Source organism: Paroedura picta, chromosome 4 (genome assembly GCF_049243985.1).
Source record: "Paroedura picta isolate Pp20150507F chromosome 4, Ppicta_v3.0, whole genome shotgun sequence".
Classification (NCBI taxonomy): domain Eukaryota; kingdom Metazoa; phylum Chordata; class Lepidosauria; order Squamata; family Gekkonidae; genus Paroedura; species Paroedura picta.
In genome coordinates, this window is record NC_135372.1 from 115,359,224 (window position 1) to 115,379,979 (window position 20,756).

General features: G+C 44.8%; 1 protein-coding gene and 1 long non-coding RNA gene across 2 annotated transcripts in view; one reads left to right on the forward strand and one right to left on the reverse strand.

Annotated features, from left to right (window-relative positions):
* The window catches only part of NECAB3 (N-terminal EF-hand calcium binding protein 3), a 94,317-nt gene that overhangs the window by 10,892 nt on the left and 62,669 nt on the right, over positions 1-20,756 (reverse strand). The window contains exons 6-10 of the mRNA XM_077335286.1: positions 5,707-5,843; positions 4,923-5,032; positions 3,370-3,449; positions 1,296-1,349; positions 96-208 (exon numbers count right to left, since the gene is read on the reverse strand). Coding sequence (XP_077191401.1) covers positions 96-208; positions 1,296-1,349; positions 3,370-3,449; positions 4,923-5,032; positions 5,707-5,843 — 494 coding nt within the window. The remainder of the gene's footprint in view (positions 1-95; positions 209-1,295; positions 1,350-3,369; positions 3,450-4,922; positions 5,033-5,706; positions 5,844-20,756) is intronic.
* On the forward strand, positions 10,943-16,095 carry LOC143836859 (uncharacterized). The gene is made up of 2 exons (XR_013230789.1): positions 10,943-11,133; positions 15,665-16,095. It is a non-coding gene; the product is annotated as an uncharacterized LOC143836859 (long non-coding RNA).

Genomic DNA, 20,756 nt, shown 5'->3' on the forward strand with positions numbered 1-20,756 from the left:
CTTGCTGAAGATGAGAAGTTCAGCAAAAGCCACAATGGCCGTTCTTAAACACTCTTCCCAAGCAACCTATAAAAGTCAAGCTCTGGAAGACTTACTGTAGGCAGCTGCTCTGTTCGGCTGTGATTTCTGTGTAGGACTGGAGAGCTTGGCGAAATGCCGCTAATCCATTTTCCGTCACGGAGATCTCCCTCTGTGCCACCAGGATGTGCTGCAGGGAGGGAGACGAGACGGGAGGGTGAGGCTCCCCACTTTGACAGACAACATGCAAGCTGGCCTGATGTCCCTGGCACTGAAAGCGACCCTTTGCATTTAAGGATTCCTCCGTGTTTCAAAATGCCCCCAAACATCTGTAGCTTTATAGGGTAAACCAGGGGTAATCAACCTGTGGTCCTCCAGATGTTCATGAACTACAATTCCCATAAGCCCCTGCCAGCATTTGCTGTCAGGGGCTCATGGGAATTGTACTCCATGAACATCTGGAGGACCACAGGCTGACTACCCTGGGGGTAAACGTTATGCAAGCTACAACCAAGCATGCTAACATGGAGAGTGATGGCTGAGAAAGAGGACTTTACTGCTACTGCCAGGGGCAAGAGGCAGCATTCCAGGTGGTGCTACTGGGCTCCTCTTAATTGTGGCAAAAGGTGAAGCATCAAGGCAAAGCAAGGAAAGGGAGCAGCTGGCATGCAATAAGGGAGTTTGCCAGAGAGACCAATACATGGGCACGATATCACATTACAACCAATCTATGTACAACATGGTTGACAGACTGATGTACGTGAAAGGCAGGCTTCCTGTCCCCAAAAGGTTCCAGGTTCCATTTAGAAAGCTGGGCATGGGGAAGAGGGAGTAGGAGTGGGAACGAGAAGAAGGGGAAAGGCAAGCCGAAAGAACTTCATTTCTTCTCTGATGTGCCAATGACAACGCTCTGTAATTTGGTGAATTATTCAGGGAACATGATGCCTTTGTTCATTCAGCTGGCAGATCTACAGCAGGGGTGGGCAAGGGGCACAGTGCACCTTGTGTTTTCATCAGCTTGCGAACAGGGCACCTATGCATGGAGGAAATGACTGGGAATGCATCTCAACCAGTTTGGCTGGTGGAATCTCTTTCTTGTTGAATCTCTGGTTTCATAAAAAGCTAGTAGTTTATTGTCTAGGTAAGAACTAAGGGCTCTACTTCTTACAAGGAGGAAGCAGTTACTGAAAGTCACAAACAGTTACAGCTATTACAGGCTAGTTGTATTCATCACCATTATTAGTAAACAAAAAATACAGTCCTGGTCTTGAACTTACAGAATCTCTTTCCTTGCAGACATTGTCCTCTTTCAGAGGCTCCAGCCTTGGGCTCTATAGAAATGCAAAAATGTTGCCAAAGGGAAGCATTTTATTCAAAAGGTTAAAACATTTAATGGCTTTGTTAGCATCCTTAGCGGGCAGCCAGTGTCATTACAAAGCAAGACTAAGGTGCCAAACAAAGTACATAAAAGCAGACACCATGGGAGGGTCACTACAAATAATACAGCAGGGTCAGAACAGGCTTGTCGGAACTCCATTCCTCTGTTGGGAAGGACTGTAGTCTTCTTCTGCAACTGTTTCTTATAAAAATGCAAAGTTTTCCATACAAGTATCCAATGACTCTGCTCAGACATCATGAATAGTAGAGGTTTATGAAATGAATTGTGGTTGGATGTGAAGGTCTGAATGTGGGACTCTCTACTGACTATGGTTACTTAGGGCATGTCATACCAAGATCTGGCAAAACTGAAAGTTGGTTTTTTAGCCGCATCTAGTCGTAGCTCTGTTTTTGAGCAATGTATGAATAGACACCTCCTACTTTAACCCTGGTTTGATTTTCCAGGGCTGTCCTCAGCACAGTACAGTCAAGTCATCAACCAGATCGCTCTGGGAAGGGCAGAAGGAGCAGTGAAGCCAATGGCTATCAGTTGAGGATTTCCATGAACACTACAACCTAACATCTAATTTCACGGAATCACTTTTGCCAAAATAAGTCTTATGATGGGTCCCAGGACATGACTGTCATGGCCTAGGGTCTGATTTGGCTAAACTGCTTTCCCTTGGACTCAGAGGAAGAGGGACAGGGGTTGAGGGCCACCCTACTCCACCTCTACTCCCCCAGCTCAACTCCCTTTTGAACTGGGAGCCACATCTGGTCTGTTCTCTTTGAACTCCACTCTCAAGCCTTTTTGAAGGAACTAGCCAGGTCTGGGGCACACCCAGCGGAGTCCTTCTACTCAGAAGTCCTACTGGAACATAGCCAAGTCCATGAAGGACCAACCTCCTGCTTCTCCTTCTCTGTCCCTGGGAATGGAGGGCTGGAGAATAAAATCCGTTCTCCAGATTAGAGTCTGCCACTGCTGGCTGGCCAGCTTTGATTCTCTGCTCCCCCACATGCAGCCAGCTGGGTGACCTTGGGCTCGCCACAGCACTGATAAAGCTGTTCTGACCGAGCAGTGATATCAGGGCTCTCTCAGGCTCACCTACCCCACAGGGTGTCTGTTGTGGGGAGAGGAAAGGGAAGAAGATTGTAAGCCACTTTGAGACTCCTTTGGGTAGAAAAAAGTGGCATATAAGAACCAACTCTTCTTCTTCTTTAACCACTACACCATGCTGACTCTTGAAATATCCAATACTACACATCGGACAGACAAAATCTATGAGATAGAGGGTCCATATACCTCTGAGGCACATATGGAATCTTAACTCATATAAGCTATTCCTGTACATTTCAGCCGCAGTTATGGTTGTCAAGAAAAAAAACCAGTGGCTGATGCTTTTCATGGCATGGAGGTAAATAATATCATGGAGTAAGAACAAAAATACCATTCAGCCGGTGTGAAAGGGGCAGGAGATTTTTCTCCAGGCCTGCGGGCAACGTTAGCTATGTCACAATAACTGTTATTTCCGCTAATGAAATCACCATCATTGGTCTTGTATGTAGGCTCTTTTTCCTATACTATAAAATCCCCCAGGGTCCCTTTACTGAGAGCAGTGATCACTAAACCGTTTCAGAGCAGGTTTTAAATTCCAGTATGAACATGTGAAGAAAATGAAAAAAAACTATCAAAGCCATTTGGCAACACAAATATCCTGGATCATATGGGGGGGGGGGTAAACAAAGAAATACATACCATATTCATGCATCCCTAGTCCCATCTTAAGGTTTTTATCCATAAAAGCATGAAAAGTTCAGGTATAACATTCAACTAACTAGAACAGGGATCAAGTCAGTTGTATTTTGGCCCAAGGCTCAAATTGGGAATCAGAATGTGGGTGATGACAGGGGAAATGCATCAAGATCAGGAAGAACCTACATTTTGCCTCGCACTGATTGGGCAGGCTGGCTCACCTGACATTCCAGCTTCCCAATAAGCTGCTGTAGCCGATTCATCTCAGTGGTCCACTGGCTGTCAGCTTCCACGCAAACACCTGCGGGTAACATGGGCAGAGAGGGTTGAGCTGAAATCACACTCAAGGCAGCTCACGTCCGCAGTTTGGGATATAAGGATGACTTTGGAAGGGCCAACAGGCAGGCCAATGGGATGGCAAGCCTGCACTATTGCCCTTCTAGTGCCAATTAGAAAGACGCATTCACTTTTTATTCATTCTCACCCTGCTGCACAAAGGCAGGCAATGCTTACACCATTTGCCTTGTGCCTGCAAATATTTAATAGTTATTTATAGCTCACCTTTTTCACTGAGACTAAAAGTGGATTGCACATTATAAATCGATAACAGTACACAGAGAGAGACATCTGTTAAGCATGGAGCAGGTGGATATAATCAGTATGGGAACACTCCTAATTAGCAATGTGCTAGGGGTGGGATTACTAAAATCTGAAATGAGAGGAGTGTATTAGGCAGGATACAGGGTGTGGATATAATGGAGGTAAGGGGTATAATGTTAGTAGAAAACATGAAGCGACAAGACGTGTTGCAGACTGTTAAAATGTCCTATAACTTACAGTCCGCCCTTTATAAAGTATGATCCTGAAATATTCTGTTATAGAACCGCAGTTTGCTCTTTTCTCGCAAGACAGGAACTCTGCTGGGAAAGCAGCCACACCCACTTCAGATGTTACATTTTCATTCACAGACACCTAAATTGCTCCTTTGACAAATCTGTCAAATGGGAGATCCTTGAGCCTGTGTCTCCTTGCAAACCTGAAATGCTGCTTTGGGTTTTTCCCAGGACTTCCATTTATAACCAAAGCAGAGACTTACTAGATAAAACTTAGTGAAGGGCATTACTACCCTGCAAGCAGCAAACAAGAAGATCAGAGAGAACACTGTACATGTCTTTTTTCCCCTACTAGATGCTGTTGTGAAGATGTGCTGGAGCCAACCTGAGGATTTCTGCTAGGCCCTGATCTGCTGCAACTCATGAGCAAGAAAGCAACTGTGCTCTTAGGGACTGACACTGGGCAGGCTCACGTATGGAGCCTCATCACTTGGTCTCTGTGGCAGACTTGCTCGAGTGATTCAGCCTTCTTCGGATTAAAATTTATACACAGAACTCTCTATCAGTTAATGAATGTATCTGAATATTTATAAATATATTATCCCCTGCTTTTCTCCTGAGCAACCAGACTCAAAGCTGCTTAAAGGAAACAATACGTGGATCACGTTGACAGCAAATGTAACTAAAAGGAAGCTGGCCACCAACTTCACTCCGGGGCTACCAAAGGCATGATTGAAGACCTCCACTCTGTGTCAACATGTCCTCAAGGACGAGAAGTCCAGTGATGCCTATGCACATGGGAACTAGCCTCCTGTTGCACGATGCACAAGACATTGCTATTGCTTATTCCAACCAGCTATTTCCATGACCCACCATCAGAGGAGCCTTGCAGGTTCTCAGTGCTACAAACACAGATGATATGATTGGGGACCTGCCAATACCTGTGGTCAGCATCCCTGAATAAGGATCTGTAGGAGACAAGCAGATGTTCTTCTGGGCTCTACGACCACATCTTTTCACAGCACGTGGGCCAACAACAGACACTTCAGTCCTAGAAAGCACACAAATAACATGATATGTCTACTGTAACCAACCAACTTTTGTAGTGGTGAAAAGAGGAGGAGGAGGTCCCCTTTGAAGAGCAAAAAGGCTACAATGGGATCAAAACCATAAGGGTTGGGAGGTGTAACAAGGAGGGGGGGGAAGGTAAGACTGAGATTGTGTTAAAAACTTGGCTGGATCCAAGCCAGTGCATCTAAACACTATGGCTTGGATCCTATGACTGTACTCCAGGCATGCTAGACAGCCTGTGCTGAGGAATATACTTCCACTGGGACTTCCGTTTGCACAAGAACCATGTTTTTTTCAGTCAGCCCTTGTCTAAATGGAAGTGCCTGCATCAACAGAAATGCAACACTGGAAGCAGCATAGCTCATGCCACTGCTGTCTTTTCCTCATCAGCTCTCTAGCTAGGTAAAGGGGACAGCAGAGAACAAAGACCAATGTGAACTTAACTTTGGAAACTGAATACACTCGACTCCCCAGATAAACGAGTATACCTTAATTTATGGTTGCCAGAGGCCCACAGCTGGTATGGCGAGACAAATCCGCCTGGGATTGGGTAATACTGGGGATGCTCTGGGCAGAAGGATGCTTCCCCAAGGTTGCATCACCTATAACTTTGGCTTCTTTTGCAGCTTTTCTTCAACCCAACCTGTACATTACCTTTCTCGACCAGCTTGTTCTTCAATGGTGTCTGCAGCGCATTCCAGCGAAACGTGCAGAGATTGCAGTTGGTTCATTGTCTCTCGTAGCAGAAAGCGAGTCATAAACTGTTCCATCTTAGAGGAACTCTCATATTCCTGGAGGATAAGAACATGGGAAGGGGGAAGATGGGGCACCAGCTGAGTACTAATAGGCAAACTTCCAAAGTTCTATCACAAAGTCTCTCACTTTGTTCAGTGCATCATGCAGAGCCTTCTCCAAAGCACACTTTCTGAAGAAGGCTCAGAGTTGGAGGTAGCTATGGAGAAACTACTCTAAGGTTGACCTAGATTCAAGGCCATGATGGAAAAAATGTGCATATCCCACGAAAATAGTTTTTTTTTTAAAGTAAATTAACCTTTCAGGTCTTTTGTGCAGATGACAATCATCACACATTCAATACAATCCATAAATAACTAAACAGCAATTAAAATTAGAATTACAACTTAAAAAAAGGTTAACCAGTTGTCATGTAAAACTAGTTCCAGAAGCCCATTTGATCAATAAATATAAATAGAATATCTTTGGGAAGTCTCATATTCTGTAAACAGGCTACGTATTTCTGCCAACAATACATTAAAAAAAATGAAACCCACAAGTCTTGGCACATTTATTGTTTCCCTTTGCTTGATATTTTTACTTTAACCACTGAAAGCCCTAGATTTCATTTTTAACCGCTGGGCCCTACAACTAATAAATTAAAGCATTGGAGCCACCGAGCTAAGCTAAAAGCTGCAAGCAAAGGCTCACTATTTTCGCACACGGAACAAAGGGACTTCCATTTTTAGCCATGCAACTGGGGCGCAGGTAAAGCTTCCCACCACAATTTCCTGTACAACAAACAAACGAGAGAGATGATCTCTGCACGCAAGTGACTCTTTTCATCCATCCAGACAAAACACAGATTATGAATGCACACCTATTAGGCCTGACCTGATTATCTAATTGCGGTCTCAGTGATCTGGCATAAACATCTATGTCGAGGGATCATCTTTCGATTAATACATTCAAGGGCGAACTAGAGAACACAGTGGCATGACCTAAACGATGTATTTGTACGCAGGCCATCTGGATAGAGACGACTTTAAAGGGGAAAGCAGCAGGTAGGCAGAGAACGCTGAATCTTTCCCTGAGCATTCTCCCCTCCAAAACTCCTTCCCCATAGCTGATTTTCTCCTAGAAGCCGGTTATATCCAATCTCAGAGCCCAATTGAGAAAAAAAACACAGAGGTGAGAAGATAGTGATCCATGCGATGGTCACGTCCAGATTAGACTTCTGTAACTCGCTCTACGCAGGCCTTCCCTTGTCTCTGACCAGGAAATTGCAGCTGGTGCAAAATGCAGCTGCTAGGGTACTCATGAAGTCATCCTGGAGGTCTTACGTCAAGCCTATGCTGAGGCAGCTGCATTGGTTGCTGATCAGCTTCTGGATCAGGTTCAAGGTTTTGGTTCTTACCTTTAAGGCTATCCGTGGCCTGAGCCCCAGTTATCTGAGGACTGCTTGTCTCCTTATGCCCCTCGTAGGGCTTTTCACTTTGCAAGTAGGAATTTGCTGGCTGTCCCCAGCCTCCAGGAGGTACACCTGGCCTCGAGCAGGGCCAGGGCCTTTTGGGTGCTGGCCCCAACCTGGTGGAACGAGCTCCTGGAAGAGCTGAGGGCCCTGACAGAGCTGTTGACGTTACGCAGGACCTGCAAAACAGAGCTAGTCTGCCAGACATTTGGTTGAGGCTGGGCTAGGAAGAGTGGCTCCCTCTCTATGCAGGCCTGGTAAGGCCTGTTCAGCCAGATATTGCTTGAAATCGCCCCCTGGAAGGCTGTCGGCTATGTGATTGGGGGTTGGGGGTGGGTGGGAGTGGGGATGTCCTGCAGATCAGATTTCTGCTGCCATCTTGGATTGTTGTGTATTGTTTTTATGTGGGGGTTTTAGATTTTTATGTAAACCACCACGCACCAGCTAGACCCGGGAGTGGTGGTCAACAAGTACAAATATGAATAAATAAAATAAATAAGACTTCAGGTGAGAAAAGCAGCACCTTTGAAGGTAGAGATGCCAGCCTCCAGGTCCCCTGGAACTACAGGTCCTCTCGAGACTAAAGAGGGAAATTGCAAGAAGGGACAGACTTTCAACCTAGAGAGGAAAGGTTCCAACAGGTGATTGTCCTGGAGGACTGCTGTAGGGATGCCAGTCCCCAGGAGGGACCTGGAGATTCCCTAGAATTATGGCTCATCTCCAGACTAAAAAGATCAGTTCCCTTGGAGAAAATGGCTTTTTTATTGGGTGGACTCCACTGGGATCCCGTCTTACTCCAAATCCTGACTACTCCTGGTTTCACCCCCAAAGTCTCCAGGTATTTCCCAACCCAGAGCTGCCAGCTCTAGTTGAAGGGGAAGCATCTATCACAACCCTCTTTGATTGCTGCCCTATATGGAATCCCTTCCTGCACACATACTTTGTATCAGTTAAGTGACATCCCATGTGTATATACAGGTAGACCTGGAATCATTCTGTGATCTCTTTGTCAAGGCAGGAGAAAGGAAATCAGGCTCTAACTGGGCTTCCTAAGGTCTGACAATGGAAAGGGGACACATTAGGGCTATTGGGGGTACTCTACCCCCAGTAGGTTATGGACCAGCCTTGATTACATAAATATGTCTATCATTGGATAACTGCAACATCCAGTAGGGAAAAAATTGTAACTGGAAAAGGGGCCATCACAGGTGTGAAACAACACAAATATTCCAGTGCTTTTCAAAGGTGTTGGTCCATATATTTTTACTGGGGTCACTGATTGCACGGTGGTGTAATGGTAGATATCTGTGTGTGTACCAGGCCACTGAATACCAACTTCTCAGATTCAGGCAGGTACCTGTATAAGGACCTGTCTAGTTGTTACATAGCAGATGCTAAGGCCAAACAAACCCCTTCACTCATCTACCCACAGTGGCTTTCTGTTGAAACCAAACATGGCACATTCTTACCCTTGAGTTGGAGCAAATTCTTCCAGTGTAAGGACACTTCCTTCATCATATGTTGCTCCTCCATTGCTGCCCACCCTAGTTAACAGAAGCCTAAGGGAACTATTTGTGCATTCTAGTTACCACCCCTGACACACAATTGCTTTTTAGGATCCAATGAGTGCACAGGCCCCTGTACAAAAGGGCCATACCAGCTTCCCCCGCCTCCCTAGCTGCTAGTTACCAACCACCAGGTGGCACCTGGAGATCTCCCACTGTCACAATTGATCTCCAGAAAACCAAGATCAGTTCTGCTGGAGAAAATGGATGCTTTGGAGGGTGGGCTCTCTAGCTTTTTACTCTGCTTAACTCCTTCCCTTCCTCAAACCCTGCCCTCCCCAGGCTCCACCCCCAAATCTCCAGGTATTTCCCAATCCAGAGCTGGCAACCCCACTAGCTACCCTTCAGTTTTGGTGGCCAGGAGTTGCAGCATACCTCCCTTCAGGGCCAGCTCATGGCTAAATGGGGTGGCTGGTACATCTTACAAGAGTGGTGGAGGGCCGAATGCAAGTTTCAAGCTACACAGTAAATAGTTAATCTAAGTTGCTGCATAAATAGTAAATCAGAACAGTCGCAGCTCCACTGAGTCACTGAAATGCATTTTTTGAAACAGACAATGCAGTTAAGACTGAGCGTTCCAAAAGGGCACTTAGTGAAAGCAACATCATTCTCATTTGTTAATTCATTGCCTTAAAAAGCAAGAGGATTGTTTACAAACAAACAGATGCTCAGAGATGAATCACAGAAGTACCAAGAGGTACTGGAAGCTCCTCCCACCCAATATTTCATGCTAACTCTTGCATCCCCCTGTGCTTCTAGTGTCAGTGGCTTAGATCCTACACATCTGCTCTGCTTGCAGGAGAAGGCATTTTGGCTGATCCCCCTACTGCTGCTGTTGCTACTTCATGATGTTCCCAGGGATCAAATGACCACAGAAGCAGAAGGGGGGGGGGGTGTAGCAGGAAAAGGAAAAGTTGCCTTTTATCTGGAACAGTTCTGCTCTCACCAAATCAGACCCAGGTCAGCAGACTAAAGTCCAAAAGCATGGATTAAGATTTTATTTGCCTATGTTCTATAAAGCCTATTTTAAGCAACGTAGTACAAAACCGTCACTCACCTTGCTCTTTACTACCCCACTGCTCCCACAAAACTAGTTTATCAGATTCACCTTTCAACATTGTACTGTTACATGTCTGGCATCATCATCTGAAAATATGAGCGTGGTTATACAAAGCACCGTGAAGCCAAAATGAAGGAGACAGAACTGTTGCTGCACTGGATGTGAATCACTGAACAGCACCAAGAAAGCAATGCAAAATTAGGTACCACAAATGCTCATAATTAAAGAACAAAGAAGATGCCAGAGCCACTCAATTCAATTACAGAAATGAGCAAGGGGGGCATTCCACAGGGGAAAGTAGCATCCCTGTGTCAGTCTTATGAGATGCGCCATCAACCTGCTCTCAAATTTTCTCTCCTAACAACCTTGCATGTCCATCAAGAAAGGGACAGATAAAAGAGGGAGGAAGAGAGCTTATGATTCATTAGGAGCCCCAAAACAATGTAAATTAGATAAAAGCTACCTCTAGCATTCATCATCTCTGGTTGGAGGAGTCCCCCCACCCCAAACACACTCAGCCGTATAAATATGCTAATTGTCTCTTTCCTCTGCATGCACCTTTCAAAATTCCATTTGTCAGAGAGATGATAAACACACTTTCCAGCCATCTCTGCACTGCAATTCTAGGGAAGAAGAATGCAGTGGAATCTGTTTCTTATAAACGGTGTAGAAACAATAAAAGAAGTCAGCCAGATGAAAGATTCAAAAACAGTGTGCACATGTATGAGTGTACCTGTATGCCTCAAAAAGAATGGTCACCACTTCATGTCAGTGTACAATCTTGTATGGTCCAAAGAAGGCCTTAGTAAAATGTGCTGTTGATTACAGTTTTTGGGGAAAATAACTGGAACCCATACCGACGGGTTAACACTGACCTTTTAAAATGCCTGGGAATCCTAGTGATGGCTGTTCAATGACAGGCAAGGATGCCTGGGAGAAAATTCCTGCCATACTAGCTGTCAGGGTTAAATAACATAAGCAAAACGTTGTACGATTGCCCTATGATATTGGATGACATCACAATAGCCCCTTGTGTTAGTTCACCAAGCTCAGGAGGGTTAGGAGGGGCTGGTAGCACAGCATTACGATCACTGCTTCACAAGGAGGAGGGACTACTCATGCGAAGTTGCATGATGGGAAATAATACTTCCCACAAAACTACTAAGAAAACAAATCCCGAGAAGTTCCCAGACCAGGAAAGGGACAAAGAGAGAGGGCGACTCCTAATTTACTTGAAAAAAGACAAGGCGACTGTAAGTACAGATACAACCAACCTCACACCATTTCTCAGTGTCTGTTCCCCACATATCCTTTTTCTTCAGCTTTGTTCAGCTGCATAGCACACAAGCATTCCCTGCCCAAGATGCATTGCTGTATGTTTCCTATTTCTTTCTGACTGGGCACTAAAGTGCTTATAATATTATTGGGAAATAATTTGGGGAGAAACTCAGAGCAAATCTAGTGTTTGTATGAAAGGTCAGGACTGGCCCAAGCTATTCTTCCACTGCAAGCAGCTGTGCAGCGTAAACAAAGAGGTACACTCTTAGTTCCCTTGCCATGGGTACAACTTTCAACTCATAACTTCTCTGAGGCCCTAAAAATATGGCTGCACCAAGGGACTAATTAGGTTGCTTATGCCACTAGGATAGCCCAAAGCAGCAGTAGTACTGGTTGTTGTAGGCATTGCTGTATCACATATTTCAATAACAGGAGTAGGCTGGGGTAATGGATGCTGCAGAATACACTTCACCCTGCCTAGTATTGGCATTATTCAGAATTTTGTATGATACAAAAAGTTACAAGAAGTATTTTACCACATTACTACCAAGGGAAAAAACGAGCATTGCTTTAATGCCACCAGTATGCCAAGTGGAGTACCATTGGGAAGTGATTTGCAATGAAGTCCTGAGCTCCACCCCTCAAAGTCCCCTGAAGTCAGTGTGCAATGCTTTGCTTAGGTCTGCCTTGTGAACCCCTGCCTGAATGACTTGTATGTGTGTGTGTGTGTGTGGGGGTGGAATCGAAGAGATATGCATAGGACAAGGGGAAAGCAGACAAAGAAGAATGAAAAGAAAGGGACACAGGGAAGGTCTGTTGCCAACCAGCACACAGGAAAGGAATCTGTGATTGTACAGAAGGTGGGTGTGAAACTGGTAGGAGATGTAAGAGGATTTTCTTTTTTGTAAAAAGCTGAGAGGAAGGTGTTCTTGGCTTTGAAAGCAGTATGGCAAATAACTCAAAGGGAAGAGGGGTCAAGAAAAGTAATCATTACTAACACAATGTGCCTTCCATCCTCTGATCCCGTTACTGCCGTTCATCCAACAGATGACAATGCTTGCTCCTAATGAAGTTTAGCAGCCTCTTGGCTACAGGAGCTATGGAGATTGCCTAGCCTATCAGTCTGCTGATAGGAACCCATAGGTATCTATGAATTCAGAGATGCACTCTAAGAAGCATCTGATCACTATGGACTACTAAGGTGCGCTATATGTAAGAAACACATTTTTGTTCATTTTTGTTCATATTCCAATCCCATGTGTTGATGTTTCTGATATCTTCTACTGCAGCTGAAGACAGTTATATGATTAAGTAATTAGAAGCCCCCCCCCCAGTCAAGGGCCTATTATACACAGATGTTTTTCTTTGCTTTCACCATGCATGTCTGTCAGACTTTCTTTTTTATTCTGCACTGATTTTCCTCCTTTCAGTGCGCAGTTTGCTTTTCTAGGGGCTGTTTTTCTATATTTTCTGAGAGTGCTTTTGTACCAGTTTTCCCTTCAGCTTCCAAGCCAAAGGTAATTCAAAGCATACCGATTCTCAGAGTCCCTCCCACCCATATGCCGTCCCTTGAAGGTCTCTCCCCCAGCCACATCGAGGTCATTCTGTCCACTCTGCACCTTCCACCATCTTCCCCTCTTCATCAATGTACAAGCTTGATTGATCACTTTTGCCCTTGTCTTAAATTCTTATTTTTTTACAAGTGGCATGAGTCTAATGATATGAGACTACCACTAGTCTTGAATCACTGAATTAAATAATAATAAAATGACAAGGGGAAAGTTTAAAAGGAATTGCACAAGGTTTAGTTCCCTGTTGGTATCGACTTGAAAGCGGGATCAGAGAGGAGGCAAAGGGCAGTGTACCCTGTACAAAAAATAAAGGATTTCAGTACCGCATGCTAACAAAATAAAGAGAGGGAGTAATCAGCATGGAACTAAATTGACATGAGATGTAGACCACAAGAGACACTGCGATGGGAAGCCTAAAGCTCTGCAAACCTTTTTCACTTTAATGCTTTAGTGAGCAGAGGTGGGGGGAGACCATACTGGAAGTCTCTGGAAGCCTAATGTTAAAATGGCAGCTGAAACACATGGACCACCTACAAACTGCTGAATTTAAGAATAATTCAGAATCAACCCATTTGGAGGAAAGAATGTAATTGGCACAGGAGAGGGCAAGAGTCATCTTCCCTGGCCCTCCACTTGCTAAAAATAGTTGGAGAGTCTCAGGAAAGGTGTTGCTGGGTGCCCATGGACACAATTTGGGGACCCCTGCCTTTGGTCATACAAAGATTCTCTTGTACCTATTCACAGCTATTTCTGACATCATCTTTGATCAGATGCGGAAGACTTTACAGAGATCTAAGTAATAACTTTGCATGCCCCCAGCTGGAGCCAGATGCAAAAAGACTTTCCCCAAAGGCAGAGCCAGTTACAAAATGGCACCTCCAGTGGGCGGAGCCAGTCACTATTACTTGCAAGAATCATGCATTGGAGTACTTGCTTGTCCCATTACAAATTTGTGTCTTGAGTTTTTATATAGCTTGACATCAAATCCTTAAAAAACACTACACAGTGGCATGGTAGCTGAAAAGCAGGCAACGAACATTATTGTGTTGTAGTTGAGGAACAGAGAGGGTGATTAACCCACTTTTCACTACCTGAAGGAGTCCTAAAGCACCTTTCCCCTTCTTCACTCCTGTGAGGTAGGAGGGGCTGAGAGAGCTCTAACAGAACTATTATATGAGAACAGTCCCAAGAGAACTGTTACTGGTCTAAGTGACCAGCTGGCTGCATGTGGAGGAGTAGGGAATGAAACCCAGTTCTCCAGATTAGAGGTTGCCACTCTTAACCACTACTCCAAGCTGGCTCTCATAAGGCTCTCATAAAACATCGTAAGGAGATGGAGCAGATGCTGCTTCAAAGTCTCAGAATAAATCTTTGCAAGTTTCACTGACAATTGGTTTAACCAGTAGCCACAAAACCATGAAGACAGTACCTAGCTGGAACTATTATTTCTGTACACAAATTATTATTGAAGAAGTGGAAGAATTGGTTTTTATAACCCAATTTTCTGTACTATAAGGAGTCTCAAAGTGGCTTACAATTGTCCTCCATTCCTCTCCCCAAACTAGGCATCTTGTAAGGTAGGTGGGGCTGAGTGAGTTCTGAAAGAACTGTGACCGGCCAAAGGTCACCCACCAGGATGCTGGTGGAGGAGCAGGGAATCAAACCCCGTTCTCCAGGTTAGAGTCCGCTGCTGTTAATGACTACACCATTTTGTGATTTATTGTTCATTCAATACAAATCTGTATAAGCCATGAGTTTAACTGATGTAGATTGACAGTGTATTGTATGTTATTTACCACAAAAGCTGGTATTTTCTGTTTAATGTCAATTTCTCCCCTACTTTCCAGAAAGCTAAAATAAAACTGCATGTACGAAGGTAGCAAGGACTGCATCAGCTTGCAGTATTTTCCCTCAAGTACACAAAACTAGGGCATTTATAACTTTTGATTTCCAGAAATATGTCAAATATTGCAATTTTACAGGTTGTCGTTAAATCACTAAAATCTGTTTAGGTTTGATATGACAGCAAGTATATTTCCATTACCTCCCCCCAAAATTCTGTGTGTTTTTTTCCACAATGAAAACAAAACAGAAAAAGCTTCCGAATTTTCTAAAATTGTACATCTCCAGTCTGAGATCTACAAGTAGAAGAAGAAGAAGAAGAGTTGGTTCTTATATGCCGCTTTTCCCTACCCGAAGGAGTCTCAAAGCGGCTTACAGTCGCCTTCCCATTCCTCTCCCCACAACAGACACCCTGTGGGGTGGGTGAGGCTGAGAGAGCGCTGATATCACTGCCCGATCAGAACAGCTTTATCAGAACAGCTGGCTGCATGTGGGGGAGCACAGAAACGAACCTGGCATGCTATATTAGAAGTCCGCACTCCTAACCACTACACCAAACTGGCACCAAACAAAATTAGAGTAAAATCCAATTTTAGTAGACTCATATTCCTGACTGAAATAATATCACTACTTCTGAGAGAAGTTAGCAAGCCAGGTGGAAGGCAGCAACGTTTGAAAAAAAGGTTAGGAATGAGAGATTTGACTCTGAGATGATGATGATGATTATAATTATTATTATAATATTTATTCCCTGCTACTCCCGAAGCTGGCTTGTGGCGGGTTACACAAGTCCATAAAACCAAATTAAAAACCCCATTAAAAGACACAAAAATTCCATTACAATCTCAACAAAATTAAGAACATGGCAAAATAAATCTCATTCCCAACCCTAACGCTAGAGGGGGGAGGAAGGAGGGCCAGATGGCCCCGATGTTACATAACACTGCACGATGGACAATAGAGATGTCCCAAGGAAGCTGTTTGGTACAGTAATTGCGGGGCAAGTGTGCTCCATTAAAACATTGTCAAAAATTCTCATTTATGTGGGGAAGAAATGCTACCTGTTAGTAGAAAGACTCTCTTTTGCTTACAGATCAAAGTAGTGCTGCTACCTCCTCTTGGAAAACCTTCCCATGGATCAAAAGTTCTACACTTGTTCTCTCTCCCTCTGGGAAGCGGGGTAAACATTTATGGCAGACAAGAGCAGAGGGGCTACCATGGAGACAGTTCTAGCCCCTCCTTGCCACTTCCATCAGCAGCACGCCGAGGAGCAGGAGATGGAGAACCACCAAGGAAGCAGAAGGGCCTAAGGTTGTTTTTCCTGGTTGAGCCGGAGAAGCCGGCCGATGGAGACTCCCCAGTTCTCAAAAATAAAACCAACAACTGGTACACCATTCGTCCAATAAGCATGCAAGGACAAGCTGACCTGTGATCAGCTGACCGCTGCAACCTCCTAAATCAAGCACTGGAGTAAAAAAAAAAAAACCTCCAGGAGGCAATAAACCAATGCAAGCATCTCAGAAAGCTGGTTACATGTAGTGTCTGCTTGGTGGTGGGAAGAGCATATTAAGATGTCATGTTGAAGGGTGGTCATTAACAACCCTCATGCTGGGATGGAAACAGGTTTAATCTGAGACCAATTTAAATTCAGCCAGTGGGTCACAAAATCAAAGAACCCCATTGCATACTCAGGATTTAAATTTCAATGGCTGTCCACTCAGGCAATGAAGCCTATGATTGCTGATTGCTGAGGTGCTTCCCTGGATCCCTAGTCAAAGGGTGGCAGGCACCTTGCTAGGAAATCAAGCAGGCAAAGTATTAAACAGTCTGGAGAGTTCACCAGAGAAATAATTAATCAAGTCTGTAATGGTGGCTGTAAGACCAGGCACAGAAGGGAGTGGGCAGGCCACAATTGCTGTTCAGATACTGATTGTTGCATAACATGGATATTCTCTGTTCACAATAGTGATTGAAACCCTTGATCCAATACAAATCATATCCAGAAGGCATCCAAGCCTTCTAGCCAGGTGAGAACTTTGATTCCTTCTGTGGGTTTCATGGTGGCCATTATAATGATGCCTAGCAAGAGAATTGATCCCGGTGGCCAATTCTGGAGCCTAAATTCAGGGGCAAGTTCTTGGAAAACAGAGCAATAGCAGAAGGTTAGAAGAATTATTTGTTGAAGATGGCCTCCATCTCTTCTGTTAGCACTGAGAACTCCACAGTGATGAAAGCTTTTGAACCTGGCAGGCATTTTGAGAGGATGCCTTTCTCCCACATGAGCTTGTTACTGTGTACATTGATAAAACAATGTGCTTTGGAAAATGTGATATGGTAACCCAGTATTTCATCATGCATCCCTCCTCACTTTACTCACCAATATATTTCATGGGTTAGGAATTTTGATCAAGTTGACAGAAGAGAAGTAAATCATTAGCCAAATGGAATCTCTCAGTTGGATCCATGGCTCCTTTTTGACCATGACCTTTTCAATGACTGCCTAGCTCTAAGTTTTGTATTCATAGAGGAATGAGTCCTTGGATACAAAAGGATCCTTGGATACAACTTAGTGGAAGCAAGCCATTGGATCCTGCCCTCTATTATTAGAGTCAGCAGAGCTCTGGTTGCTGAGAGCAACCAAGAGAGCATGGCCATGCTACATTCCCTGCCTATCAGTTTTCCAAATTGTCCAGTTGGCAGAATGCTAGACTAGATGGACATTTTATATCTTCTAGGTAGGCAGTGCTTGGGGCTCTCTGAATTTTCAGAAAGTGTTCCCTACAGGGAGGTAATGCCTGTGTGAATGCCGGGTGGGAGCACAATTGGTATAGACTGTGAAGTTGTCAAAACACAATTGCGGAAAAATAAAAACCACCATTTTCACATGCATATATACAGCACTTTTTACATGCAAAAATGATAACCATGTAGGGAAAAATAAAGCATCACAGTGTGGCTGAGCCTACATAACCACAACAAAGGCATGAAGGCTCACAATGAGAATCAAAAGCTGAAGCTAAGGTGGGGGGCTGGCCAGCACCTGAATAAGAGTCTTCCTATGGGCACACTGCCCTGAGCACCCCGTTGCCATGGAACTACACATAATAGAAAGCTGGGCAGTCACAGAAACAAACGCTTGCTGGGAAGACAACCTACAATAGATAAACAACAGTTCTTAGAATTCCCAACAAGACTGCAATTTCCCCCATAAGCCATCTGATCCAAGACTTTCCTAGTCTATCAAGAAGCAGATGAATAGGCATATGTCACAAGAAGAGTTGCCAATCGTCTGTTTTTCTACCCCTCCACACACAGAATGGGGAAATCAAAGAAAGACAATTGTATTTATTGTTTTATCATTTTAAAAACTTCTTGGTTACGTTGGACATACAGCCATACTATGCGGAGAGAGACCCTCAGAAGTGATCACTGCAAAACTTCAACATTCAGACTGACAAGAAGAAGCCTGGCTGTGACTCTTGTGGCAGAAGGTCACCTATTGTAGATTATCCTTCATGCTCAATTCAGATCAGCATCAGCAAACCAGTCACTAAAGGAATTCTGCTAACTTAACCTACCATGACCCATTTAGGTGCTCTAGAGACGGATGGAGTGGGAGAGGCAGTAATGGCACTCCTAGCCCTCCTGCCTGGCCACTACCCAGCTTGCCTAGATGGGCCATTTCCATCAGTCCTGTCGCTGTGATTTCCCCATCCATTGGGGAGGCTGGGGAGCTGTTCAGCAGAGCAAGGAGCAGAATCTAGGACAAGGTTGCTGAAATAGAAGGGAGCTGTTCATAGTCACTATTTTTGAAGTTACTGCTGAGCTAGCGGAGATGGGCTACTTCCACAGAGAGGCTGGAAAAGTCATCTCCCACTGCCAAAAGATTCGCAAGTGGGGTGGAGGCTAGTGGAGATGGTATCTACATTCTCAATCCCTACTCTGCGCACTGCTGTCATAGAGTTGGGAGGGGCCATACAGGCCATCTAGTCTAACCCCCTGCTCAATGCAGGATCAGCCTAAAGCATTCCTGGCAAGCATTGTCCAGCTGCTGCTTGAAGAGCACCAGTGAGGGGGATCTTACCACCTCCTTGGGCAGCTGATTCCACTGTTGAACTACTCTAATTGTGAAGTTTTCCCCCTGATATCTAGCCAGTACCGTCCAGCATGTAGTTTATAGCCATTACTGCGGGTCCTATGCTGCCAACAGTCCCACACCTGTGTCCATCCACTGTATTGGTGCTGGAGTGTTTTATTTATTTATTACATTTATATACTGCCCTCCCCTGAGGCTCAGGGTGGTTTACATGAAACACAGGAGAATGGAACAATACAGAGAATTGGTAGCCATAAGTAATATTAATAACATTAAAAACAATAGAACAAATAGCACAGTTGAACAATAGGACAGTAATAACAGCAATTCCCAACTGAAGCATACTGATGGATCCGTGGTTGGTTGGTTCATGCAGAGGGTCTCATGGGAGGGAGGCTCGGGGGCCCAGTGGAAAGCGTTGGTTCAGGTCGACCTCAACCAAATGGCTGGCAGAAGAGCTCCCTTTTGCAGGCCCTGCAGAACTGCTCTTGTTCAGTGAGGACCCTGATCTCTTCCGGGAGCTCATTCCACCAGGTGGGGGCCAGGACAGAGAAGGCTCTGGCCCTGGTTGAGGTCAAGCAAGCTTCCTTGGGGCCAGGGATCACCAGCCATATTAGGCCTCCTGCAGCCTGGCAACCTCCGTTCCTTCTTCACCACTGTGCTACAGTTGAAGGGACACTGCTATAAAAAAGCCCATTAAAAGTAGAGAAACATGAAGTTTATCTCCACCCATCCCCTTGGATTGACTCCACACAGACGCATCATCCACAACCAGTATGCATTCCCTCCTTGGAATTAGAGCAAAGGAGGTTTTTCTTTGCTTCAACACAAAGGAGAACGTTCTGGGAACATAATGAGTCATGCTTAAAAAGAGCATGCCATGCCGTGGAGATTCCCCCAAAATGCAGGGGCATGCCTCCCTCATTCCAGGGGGAGAGCAGGATAAAAAGAGAATGGTTTCTCTTTTGTGCATGGTTGGAACAGGGAGTAAACAAGAATGTTGATGCAGGAAAACAGGCAGGAAGCATGAGACTAGGTAAAGATGATTTCCATTGCCCAGGTAACATGTAGATAGATTGCTTGGTGACTAGAGGGCTTGTAAACCCTGACCTGGATGACCCAGCATAGCCAGATCTTGTCAGATCTCAGGAGCTACACAGGGTCTGCTCTTAGTACTTGGAGAGGAGGCCACCACAGAAGCGTTCTACGCAGAGGCAGCTAAATTTGAGCCCAAGAGCATTATAGAGTCAAAAGGAGCTTTGACTCTCGAAAACAAATATCCCCAAAATCTTAAGGGGCTCTAAGGGGCTCCTGGACTCCTGTACATCTCTTGCCTTGAGAACCCTATGGGGCTGCCATAAGTTGGCAGTGACTTGACAACACTTCCCAGCACCAGAGGAAAACATCAGCCTTTCCAGTTGCGCTTGTATTTTATACACCAGGTGCAGCTTTTCATGCCATATTGAGCTCAGCTTTAACCTTGGGAGATTAAGAAGAAGAGTTGATTCTTATATGCTGCTTTTCTCTACCCAAAGAAGCCTCAAAGCGGCTTACAGTCACCTTCCCTTTCCTCTCCCCCCAATAGACACCCTGTGAGGGAGGTGAGGCTGAGAGAGCCCTGATAATATTGAAGAAGAAGAGTTGGTTCTTATATGCAGCTTTACTCTACCCGAAGGAGTCCCTTTCCTCTCCCCACAAGAGACACCCAGTGAGGGAGGTGAGGCTGAGAGAGCCCTCATATTACTGCTCCATCAGAACAGCTCTCCACATCTGGAAGAAATGTACCATCCAAAGTTCCATCATACTGAATCTGGACACTGTGAGCGTGCTATCCATTCTGTTATCAAAAGTGACTCAACATGAATAACGCCAATATCAGACACTTTTCAGACTATAAACTGGAGAATGGATGCCTAAGGAATTTTGGATCATGCTCCCTCTGGTTTTCTTCATATCCCTTAGGTAGATCAGTCTTTCAATTTAAATACATTTGCATAACCAGAGGGGACACTCATGTGGAAGCCACTTAAAATACTTCTTATTCAAAGACTCCCGGACTATCGGAAGAAGGAAATGTGTGGCAGGCTGA